General features: G+C 39.2%; 1 protein-coding gene and 1 non-coding gene across 4 annotated transcripts; one reads left to right on the top strand and one right to left on the bottom strand.

The window, feature by feature from the left end:
• Positions 1 to 26: 26 nt before the first annotated feature.
• irf4a (interferon regulatory factor 4a) lies at positions 27 to 9,172 on the top strand. 3 transcript variants are annotated; one of them, XM_069510899.1, is made up of 9 exons: positions 27 to 356; positions 1,027 to 1,226; positions 1,468 to 1,654; positions 2,190 to 2,275; positions 2,365 to 2,533; positions 3,483 to 3,563; positions 3,947 to 4,357; positions 5,750 to 5,862; positions 6,863 to 9,172. In XM_069510899.1, the coding sequence occupies exons 2-9, from the start codon at positions 1,029 to 1,031 to the stop codon at positions 7,010 to 7,012; spliced, it is 1,395 nt and encodes a 464-aa protein (XP_069367000.1). In that variant the 5' UTR covers positions 27 to 356; positions 1,027 to 1,028; the 3' UTR covers positions 7,013 to 9,172. The 3 variants fall into 3 exon arrangements, with proteins under 3 accessions (XP_069367000.1, XP_019956267.1, XP_069367001.1); XM_069510900.1 differs by having other exon boundaries at positions 333 to 456; XM_020100708.2 differs by lacking the exons at positions 5,750 to 5,862; positions 6,863 to 9,172 and having other exon boundaries at positions 3,947 to 4,365.
• Positions 9,173 to 10,363: 1,191 nt separating this feature from the next.
• Positions 10,364 to 10,435, bottom strand: trnad-guc (transfer RNA aspartic acid (anticodon GUC)). Its single transcript has one exon. It is a non-coding gene; the product is annotated as a tRNA-Asp (tRNA).
• Positions 10,436 to 11,040: the final 605 nt, after the last annotated feature.

Here is an 11,040-nt window from a genome sequence, read left to right as displayed (position 1 = left end):
CAAATCTTCCCCCAACATGAGGTAAAATACTTTATTATTTCCAGTCAGCAGTGGAAACTAGGTTGAACTTATAGACTTTTAGAAAAATAAAAAAATATGTGGGAGGATATTTTTTGATGGTGATATTTGCAGGTAATTGTTCCATATGCTCAGGGTGTGATTATAGAGGGATTCCCCACTGCACCAGTACGTGGGCGCTGAGTTTCACAGAAATGAACGACTGACTGCTGCACATCTCCTCTTGAACCTCGCCGGAGAGGCTCCTCCCTGCCTCAAATCAAGATGTGATAACATTTAAAAATACGACACAGAGAACTTCTAAACAGATTTCAGCGGGGGAGCTCACACGATCAAAGGTAAGAGAGAACTTTTCAGCAGGATCATTGATGAAAAGCGTTTATTTGTCAGGAGAAAATACCTGATCCCGATCATTCAGCTTCACATCACATTTGGCAGGTAAAATTTCAACATAAAATTATAAGTATATTTTTTAAATTGTAATATCTATAAATCATACAACTTGTAAGCATGGGTTTAAATTGTATTAAAGTGGAATTAATGTCCTACAAATTGAATTGTATTAAGTTTAAGAAACTTGATTAAATGTCTCAGTTCTATGTGTGCCAGCATTTATTTTAGTTGATCATTCTTATAATTTAGTTCTGGATACTTGGCTTATGTCTTTTTGAATGCATGTATTTCTCTAATTAGTCAAATTTCTTGTTGCCCGCTTTAACCTCAACCCCCTTCCTCTATGTATGCGACCAAAGGTTTTGTAGAAACGTATGTACAATTTATTAAACATGCTAGTATTGTTCCCAGCTAAGTAACTCTGGCTATATATTCATTACTTAATCCGCAATTAATGGTACATGTTTTAAACTGAACCCGGTACCTTTATCTGCTGATTAAATAGATAATTTATCTTTTCTCAGGTTCAGGGATACAAGTGCTATAAATAAATAAAAAAACTTTAACCAACCACTGTACTGTGCAGTTATTTAACTTTACTATTTTATTTTGCAGAGATGAACCTGGATGAGGATAGCGGCCTGTCCGTCAGCTGTGGCAATGGCAAACTGAGACAGTGGCTGATCGACCAGATCGACAGCAGGATATATCCCGGGCTGGTTTGGGAAAACGACGAAAAGACAATTTTTCGGATTCCATGGAAACATGCAGGGAAGCAAGATTATAACAGGGAGGAGGATGCTGCGCTCTTCAAGGTCGGACTATCCCACCTGTCCCACACATTGTGAACACACTCCTACACATTTCTCAAAGATATGTATTTATCTTAAAAAGATGATTTTGATGCATATTGTTCTTTAATTTGCAGATGTGTGATGTTGCTTGAAAAGGCTTTTACCTAAAGTACTATCAGTGTCCATGTTTCAGTCCAATCCTCAAAGCTCTCACTCTTTAAATGTGTAAAGTTGAAATGGATCTATTCAATGGTTGTTTCAGGCATGGGCATTGTTCAAAGGAAAATATAAGGAGGGTGTGGACAAGCCAGATCCCCCCACGTGGAAAACTAGGCTTCGCTGTGCGCTCAATAAAAGCAACGACTTCGATGAGTTAATAGGAAGAAGCCAACTGGACATCTCAGAGCCCTACAAAGTCTACAAAATCATCCCAGAGGAAGCCAAAAAAGGTGCATACTTAGATATTTATCATTCAAGATGCAGTTAACACCCATGTGCATATAGTGAACCTATTAAGATGAGTCTTCAAACTAGTACTGCTGCATTTCATCAAGCAACTTACATTGTTTATAGACAAGTGGCACGTTTAGTTTTTTCATGTATGCACCACCGCACTTGTGTCTATTGAGGCAGGAAGCACAAAGGAAGCCGAAGCATGTACCAAAAAGGCCATAGTGCTTTTTTTAGAGGGCTTCGGTTACTAAGAGCAGGGTGTACATAACACTGCTGCAAATCCCCAAGTTATAAAAGCAAAACCTCACACATGCACAGTTTGAACCTGACAAAATGAAGTGGGCTAGTAAGGTGCATGGAATATTGCATCACTTTAGTTTATATTTAATCTCTACAAAAAAACTTTATTATTATCTTAAAGATGTTAGTTCCTTGTTTTTGAAGAAAGATCTTTGAAGGAAAGTGCTGTCTGAATAGCATAGCATGGCCAATATTGTTGTAAATGTAATTTTTGGTTTCCTACATGTGCAGGAATGAAGATGAGCAGTATGGAGGAGACACCTTCACATGTGAATACCCTTGGCTATATTCCTCAGTATGGCTCTCTGCATAACCAGGTCAGCAGTGTTCTCTTAAATAGAGAAACTACATGTTTTAGTTTGATGAAACTTTGATTCTCTTGAGTGACCATTTCTCTGCTGTTCAGGTACCTGGCTACATGGTTTCTCAGGAGCGGAGGGACTGGAGGGATTACTCGCCCGCTGAACAACAGGCCCTTGCTCCTCCACATCACCACGGACCACATGCAGAACTGCAGTACAGCCACTACCCATCCCCCATCAGCCGCGCTTGGCCTGGGTCACACGCAGAAAATGGTAAGATGGCTCACCACTTGCATCAGAGCATATTCACACTCAAAAATGACGATATGATCTGGCTATAAAATAAGCTTTTGTCTGTTTTTATAAATATTCACTCAGTCGTTGTGTAATGGTTGAAACCCTTCTATATGAGCTGAGGCTGTGACAGGCATCATTGGTCTTATATGTCACTTGGTCATTTAAAAGGTCATAACTTATCGCAGTGCTTCACATGCAGTTTACTGGAGAATCCGAGTTCGATCTGAAAAAATCCCCACTGATGAGGTCTCTTTTATCACTAACCTTTTACGCATAAACTAGAACTAGTATATAGTTGAACAATATGAATCTGCAGCTGCACATAACTCCTTCTTTTTAGATTAAAAATATATTCACTTGAACTTCACGTCACACATATAAGCGATCAGTGATTATTTAAACAAGAAATCACTTTATCCTGTGCACTTTAGCCTTGTACTGTGTAAGATGTAGTGTACTTATTTTTTTCATGACTATGTTTACCTGGGCAGATGCTGTGTGAGGGCCAAGAATCTAAAATAACTTCTTATTGAATGGGCAAATAAATTGATATGCTAATGTGCCATATACATGTGCAGAGAAATTTAAAAAAAGGAAACAACTGAGACACAGGCAGTGGTTGCTCCAGCAGTTACTGGTGCTCAGTGATGTGTGCAAGTGGAGCCAAATCATTTCATGTTAGCGGTTTGTGTTGCATACAGCTGCGACATGTTTGAGACTTGTGGTTGCTGTGCCCCTCAAATCTACAGCAGGGCTCCTATAGATTTAGCCCGATGCATCTTCATTGCTTTTATTAGGCTACAGTGAAGCCAAAGAAAACTTCCTTAATCCTGCACTCAAGTGGCCTAACGCACTTTCATGTGTCAATACTTTCACATTCAGTGCTCCAATTATGATCTGTATTTATTTAATTTATTCTGCACAGGTTTTCAGCTCTCCTTCCACACCCACTTTGCAGAGTCACAACCACCCGTGTATACAATGGACCACAACAACACAATAACAGGTATCATGTCATCTCAGGCCCACTAATACACACATGAATAGATGTTTACTCTTTTTCTTGTTTTTAAATTCATGCTTGGAGGCATTTGCATTTACAGATAAGAAAAATGTGTTTGAGAAAACTAAAAACAGAAAACGTGTAAACTTGCTAAGATAAGTAACATAGAAATAAAGTTTTATTATGATCAACTAATAAAAAAAATATGCTTGTAATGATGATAGAGAAGTGTGTGATTTTCTAAAGCAAGATATCTGAGCTGTATGTTTTATCTGAGCTCGTCATGTCGGGTTCTGTGTCAGACCAAGAAGTGAAGTTCTAATTATGATGCTGATGATGTTTCCCTTCAAAGTCACGTCCACTAAAAGCTCATCTCTTTCTTCCAGATTTCAGACTGCATGTGTCCCTGTACTACAGAGAGTCTCTGGTGAAGGAAGTTACCACCACCAGCATGGACGGTTGCCGGATCACCTCTGCTTCCTCCTCCTCCTCCTCCTCCTCTTCATCCTCTTCCTCCCCCACTTCTCCATGCCCAGAGGACAAGATTCACAGTGGGGCAGAAATCATCCTTTTCCCATTCCCATACCCCGAGTCCCAGAGGCAGGGTGCTGAGATGCTTCCTAATGTACTGGAGAGGGGGGTGCTGCTTTGGATGATGCCCGATGGGTTGTACGCAAAGCGCCTGTGTCAGGGACGAGTGTATTGGGAGGGACCCCTTGCTCCGTATCTGGATAAACCCAATAAGCTGGAGAAGGAGCAGCCATGCAAACTGTTTGACACCCAGCAATTCCTTATTGGTAAGTAGAAATATGCATCTTGTAGTGATCTGTTCACACCAGCATGTTTGGACAGATGGAGAGTAGCAATAAAAATACTTTAGTGAGGTTACTTACTGTGATTGAGGAGGTATTGAAATATGTTGCTCGAGTCAAATAATTTTTTCTTCCTACCGCCATAAATGACAAATTTGCTTTGCAGCTCTAGAGTCTTAGCATCTTATTTTATATACATATCGGAAAGTAATACTCCTTCACAAGTATGAGTCTGGTATCAAAAGCATTTACAGGGAAAGATATACCAGACTGTATACTTTACTATTTGTACACTGTATGACATACTACTATGTACTTTTAAGCAGCTGCAGTGATATCAACTTGTATATTGATGTACAATTTATCCCAGCTAATATATTTAAAATAATTAACTATATGTTTTTTATTGACTCTCATAAGCCTTCACTTTTGGGTGAAGGAGTTGAAAAATGAATGAATTTACACTTATATCTTTGTAACTACATTGTAGTGTGTTATAAAGTATTTATAAAATGTTTATATAGTAAACTAAAGTAGTATAAGTAAAACTAATTTGATTAGAGCCGGTGTGTACTGCTGAATTTCAAGAGTTTGGCAGTGTACTATATAGGGATGCATCATATTTTATAAAGTGATTATAAAACCTGAACCTGTAAAGTAACTAGATCTTTAATCTGTCAGATAAATGTAGCTGAGTGAACAATTGAGTAGTGGGATAAAGTAGTAGTCTAAAGTACAACTGTGTGTGTAGAATTGTACTCAGAGTAAATGCAGTTATTTTTGCTTGTTATTATTGTATTGAATTATAATCTGAGTGGTATTCACAGTGTCTGGTCCAACAATGACTGTGCAGGAGGATGAATTTTAACATTATGACAACAGCAAACATCTAATATTTTATAAAATATTCGATAATCATAGTGCTATGATTTGTGTCCATTTAAGAGAGTAGATCTCCACCCTGACATGTTGTTATCCTGTGGTGTAGAATAACTAGAACACTGTGGTGCTTTGGTGATTTACAGTATGATGGTAGCCGATAATGGCTCTATGATGATGTTGATGTCATTGATGGAGATGCTGCTGGTTCTGTAGCGGGGTAAGTCCCTTCCTGAGGTAGCACAAGAAGCTTGTCACATTCTAGGCAAGGAGCCATAGTGTGTGGAGTCCCCACCCACCTCCTGTGGGCCACAGAGGGTGTTTTCTGTGCCATTTCATACCAAAATTTCCATCATCCAAACCAGTGGTTTTCAGTAAAGCTCTTACAATTAAAGAAAATGTCGATCTGGGTTTATTTGCTGTATCTTTTAAATGAGGTAGTACATCATGGGGTTTTCTATTTATATACCCTCTTTGTTCTTTCTCCTCTTCTCACAGAGCTTCAAGATTTTGCCCTTAATGGCCGACATCTACCGAGACACCAGGTCGTGCTATGTTTTGGGGACGAGTATCCTGACCCACATCGGCCAAGGAAGATGATCAGAGCACAGGTACTAATACACTACAAAACATATAGTTACTGAGCTATTTGTTTTTATAAATATATTTTTATTGTATTTTTTTGCCAGACTATATAAAATAAACTAATACTAATCATAAGAATGACAATTGCAGATGTAGTTTCAGGATCTGTCCAAACATTTATTTAAACAAGGAAAAGAAAAGGCACGTGGCAGCGAAATTCAAAGCTCGCCAGATAAAATCAGCTGTTTTAAAAACATATATGAATTATTGCATTCCCAGGAAGGGAAAACATGGTTATCTCCAAACAAATATACATGATAAGTATATTTCTTTTTAGTTTTCAGCTATACTGTCAAACACAAAATGCAATCACTAAATATTTGGTTGATGGGTTAGGACTGAGTTTTGACAGTATAAACAATTATATCATACCAAAGAAATGACATATTTCTGTGGTGAAAGAAAACTTCATAATAACCTATTTGGAGTACAAAAGGGCTCAAATATAGCCAGACCACATTAGAGTGTGGATACCTGACTCATAAATGTAGAAATTACTGAGTTGCAGGTTGGGTTCGGTTACGTCGGCTGGGCTATCTACTACATTTTTTTTTATTTTATGATGAACCTCAGGCCCAAGCCGAGTTCAGGCACAGCAAATTTTCTCTAAGGCTTGGTTGGATCCGGACAGAACATTGTGGCCCAAGTTGCACACTTGGCCACAAAAACTGCAGCAGCAGCAAGAACTGTAATCAATTGATTACTGCTCTTTTGGGATAAAACCAAAGGATTATTCAGAAACGCAGAAATTCAGAGAAATTCATATTTACTGAAACTAAATAAAGTTTAGTCTTAAAATTGACAAAATGTGAAAGAAGTACAGTATCTGTTTGTGATAGAAAAGAATTAACCAGAAAAAGAGATACAATTAAGTTAACTTCTTCTTTACTGCTCTCTGCCTTAAATAGGGCACAATAATATGATGTGATTCAGCACAGACATATTTCACATGTACTTTCATTTCAGGTTGAGCCAGTGTTTGCCAGAAAACTGGTTTACTATTACCAGCAGAACAACGGCCACTTCCTGAGAGGCTACGATCACGTCCAGGAACAGGCCACATCTCTAACAATCGACTATCCTTCGCAAAGACCTCTACAGCACATTCAGGAGTGATACACACACACATGAGCATGGAGGTGACTGTAAACCACTGACCGTGCATTACTTTTTGTGTCTGTAGTCTTACTGTAAATGGCAGATGTGCACGGGGAAGACCCTGTTGTTTTCTTTTGCACACCTATGTGTCGCAGTCTTGCTAATGTCTTGTGTTTTGTTTTTCCACTAAAGTATTATTGTGACAGCGTGAAGGATGCGGTTTGAGGGGAGGGGTGGAGGGTGGTGGGGCAGAGGTCGACTCAGACGGGAAGTGCTCGCACAGGTGCACAGGAAGAGTGGCCCCCCGAGACGAACACTGGTGCGTCGAAGTAGTACACCCAGAGTATGAATGAGTACTCAATGTGTTTTCACAGGTGACGGCTGACAGTGTCATTGTCGTGATCTATCTGAGACGCAGCTTGGGGTTCACGGGCCTCAGTTCTGTGTTTCAGTGGGACACACAAATATGCTTGGACTGTACCGTGAGAGAAAGCACTCATCTGGTTGTGTCGTAAAGGAAGCTCATATCGCAAATTGTTTCTCTCTTGGCTGCAGCATATAGAGCAGGACATATTTATGAAAATCCATTTCTACTGAATCTGATCGGCTTTCAACATTTTAAATACTGCAACATATCTTTTCTATTTGCTGGACTTAATTCTGATTGTTGCCCTATTTGAAACCCTATTTCCCATTTAAAATGCTCACAGTGTGAACATACAGACATGAAATATGTGATGTGCATTTGCAAGTAAACATTGCTGTGCATTAACTTCTCACAGACGATATGTGTAGGGACCTGAGGCTGATAATAGATTATCAGAGAGCAGGCCTGTGTCACCAGCAACATCTGGCTACGATGGGTGATGGTAACCTGACTGTACAGTAGGAAGTTGACTGGAAAAAGTCACACTCATCTCGTAACTCGCAAGGTACCCATACCTGTTCCTCTTCACCTGAAACTAGTGGCCTCTTAAGTGGGAAGGAAAACTACGGCTGTGGTGTTTGTGTGTTTGTGTGTTTGTATGTGTGTGTGTGTGTGTGTGTGTGTGTGTGTGCGTGTGTGTGTGCGTGCGTGTGTGCATGTGTGCATGCATGTTCAGGAGGGAGTATGTCTCTGGTTCTCATGCCTTAGATCCACTGGATGTGACATTCACGAAAAAAGCTTTTCCAAGACCTCGACAGTATGTCTCTTTCCTAATTAGGAATTTGGGAGACACACAATGCAACAGTCGGTTGTGGAGTTTGTTATTGTGTCGAAGTCCTAAAGAATGATGCAGCATCAGGAGGGACACAGGTTGTGTAGTGCTATTCTTCTGTGGTCCAGAGTTTCAGTCTCTGAATTTACTTCCTTCACACTTAAACCACATCACTTTCACAATGGCTTCAAAAGTATGACCCAAATCACAGGAGGGAATGTTTGTGTGTGTGTTGCATGCATGTGTGTGTGTGTGTGTGTGTGTGTGTGTGTGTGAACGAAACATACATTCTTTTCTGCTGGGTGATATTTTTATTTTTTACTTCACAGTCAGAAATTTGACTTGGTCAAAATCTAATCGTCAAAATGTTACTAGTTTAATATACAGTGTGCTATTATGGTTTGTGTAGTAAAGGGTCATATGTGCGTGTGTGTATGCTGCATATGTGTGTTTTATCAAACAGCTTCTGTTATCAGAGAGTGACATTTATGGACTCCCCCACCTAGAATGGCAGTGACTTAAGCACACACACACACACACACACACACCCACACAGTCACACACTCTATCACACACACACACACACACTTCTATCATAGTGATTAGTATCTCATTAGCATAGTGCATTGCCTACCCCTTACCCTAACCTTAACCATCCAAACTAAATGCCAAACCCAAACCTAATTCTAACCCTAACTCTAAGGCTTAACCATTAAACAGCCCTTCAAAGAGATTAGTGATGTCCTCACTTTCCAAAAATGTCTTCACTCTGTAGGGTCTATGCTTGAAATGTTCGTCACAAAGATATAAGTACAGGAACCCACACACACACACACATGCTTCAGAGGAAATCAAAAAAAAAAAAATTGTGTGCATGCTGAAAGAAAATGTTGTAGCAATAATCAGAGATTGATTAATATAAAAGTGGAACATGAATATAGATGATTTATTTTGAAATAAACATATCAATCAATTGCTACACATGTCTACTGTGTTGTTTTGTCTTTGAGCTCCTCTGATTCGCAAAAGACGGTACAAGCATGAGACTCATATTTGGTTAGAAAAAGAACAAAAAAAACACATTCACACGTTTTGCCATGGTGTTTCCCCCTCTGCAGGAAGCCACATCATTTGTAGTCAGGCTTCAGCTTATCCGCCTGTATATGAGCCGTTACTCCAAGCGACATCGTCCAAGCTCTTTGCTTGAAGCTTTGGAACAAACTGTTAAGTCAACTAATCCCCTAAACATCACAGAAAAAAAGGTTTTTAGAGAGAAATGAAACCACCATCAGAATATTAACTGCCTCACAATAGATTCAGTTGGTTCCATCATGACTCAGTGATGAACTTATTGGGTAACTTCACCTCGACTACACCTGGGACTGACAAATGATGCTATAAAAAAGAAGTTAAAATCTTTATCCTTATTGTTTTCCACCTCAAAAAGTATGAACAATACATGTGATCAAAAACACTACAGCGTTTAATTTGTTGGACAAATATCTTTTAGCCCACTTTAATTATCCCTACTTATGGGTCACCTATTTTTGTGGTGATTCTCTCCACTTTCAGTAGTGATGACTCTTAATTTAAGTCTCCATCTTCTTCTCACTTTAATACTTTTACATTGACCTGTCCAGATGTTCATTTCATAATGATTTTCTTATTAATCGTTTGAGCTCCATACTCATAATCCAGTGTTGCATTCGAAACCAGCCCAGACATATTCGTCCACAGACGTTTTATTTGTGATAGAACAGCAAAGACCTGAGGCCCAGAAAAAAATGAGCTTGTGTCGCAGGAAAATAATTTGACAATGTTTTGCTGACATCTGCTGGTTGATGTCGCTGCAGCCAAACAAAATCAGTGTTGTGGCTGCACAGCAGTGACTCGCAACGTGGTTCAGATGATCGACGAATACAAAATTCTTTAGGTTTTTTGTGTCTTTTTGTTGGTTTTGAGGATTAATGTTTAGAAGTTTACTTAAAATTGTTTCAAACGTAAAATTTAAAGGGTCACTATGCCATGATTTATTGTCAGGTTTATTCTAGTTGGACGTGTTGTGGAAGAAGTAGCTCATGTTCACCTGACAAATTACAGACATGAGGATCATTTATAAGAATCATTCGTTTATTTGTCCCACAACAGAAACATTTTGCAAAAAATGTTCCTCCCCGTCGGGGAATTGAACCCCGGTCTCCCGCGTGACAGGCGGGGATACTCACCACTATACTAACGAGGAGTTAGCGCCTTAGGTTTTTTCAGAAAATTTACGCCAGCAGGGGGCGTATTTCTCAGTATTATTTTTTTGACCTGTGGTTTTGGACAATTCAGCTTGTACATTGGGATCTTGATAGACTCCCTTACTTTTCAAACCCTTTAAGAATAAAAACAAGACAAAAACATCAGACTCCGGGTCAGTGACCCCTGTGTGTTTAGGGTCAGGGACCCCTGAGACCCCTGAGACCCCGGCCCAGGATGTGATGACAGTGCTGTTTAACCCTTGTCGACTCGGGCTGATCAGTGTTGACCACATTTTCCTTCTAAAACTTCTGACCCCATCACACTGACATTTCAAATCCACCAATCACCCGTCAGCGGCCCGCTGCCCAAACAATGACCGACAGGATTTCTGACAGATTATATGAAGACTATTGCAATGGCAGAAAAGGATATAACTGACTTACATTACATTAAGAAAACACCCAAATTCTATACATTTGGTTGTATTTTTGTTTTCTTTTCTTTATATTTAATTACAAAATATATGGCTAAACTTTAAAATGTCATAGGAATAATGACTGTAGATTATGTATACAAATACACATACATATATATACATATTCA

The sequence above is a fragment of the Paralichthys olivaceus genome, chromosome 16 (genome assembly GCF_024713975.1).
Source record: "Paralichthys olivaceus isolate ysfri-2021 chromosome 16, ASM2471397v2, whole genome shotgun sequence".
In the NCBI taxonomy this organism is placed as follows: domain Eukaryota; kingdom Metazoa; phylum Chordata; class Actinopteri; order Pleuronectiformes; family Paralichthyidae; genus Paralichthys; species Paralichthys olivaceus.
The sequence above is the reverse complement of the archived record's forward strand: the minus strand, read 5'-3'. Positions and strand labels throughout refer to the sequence as shown.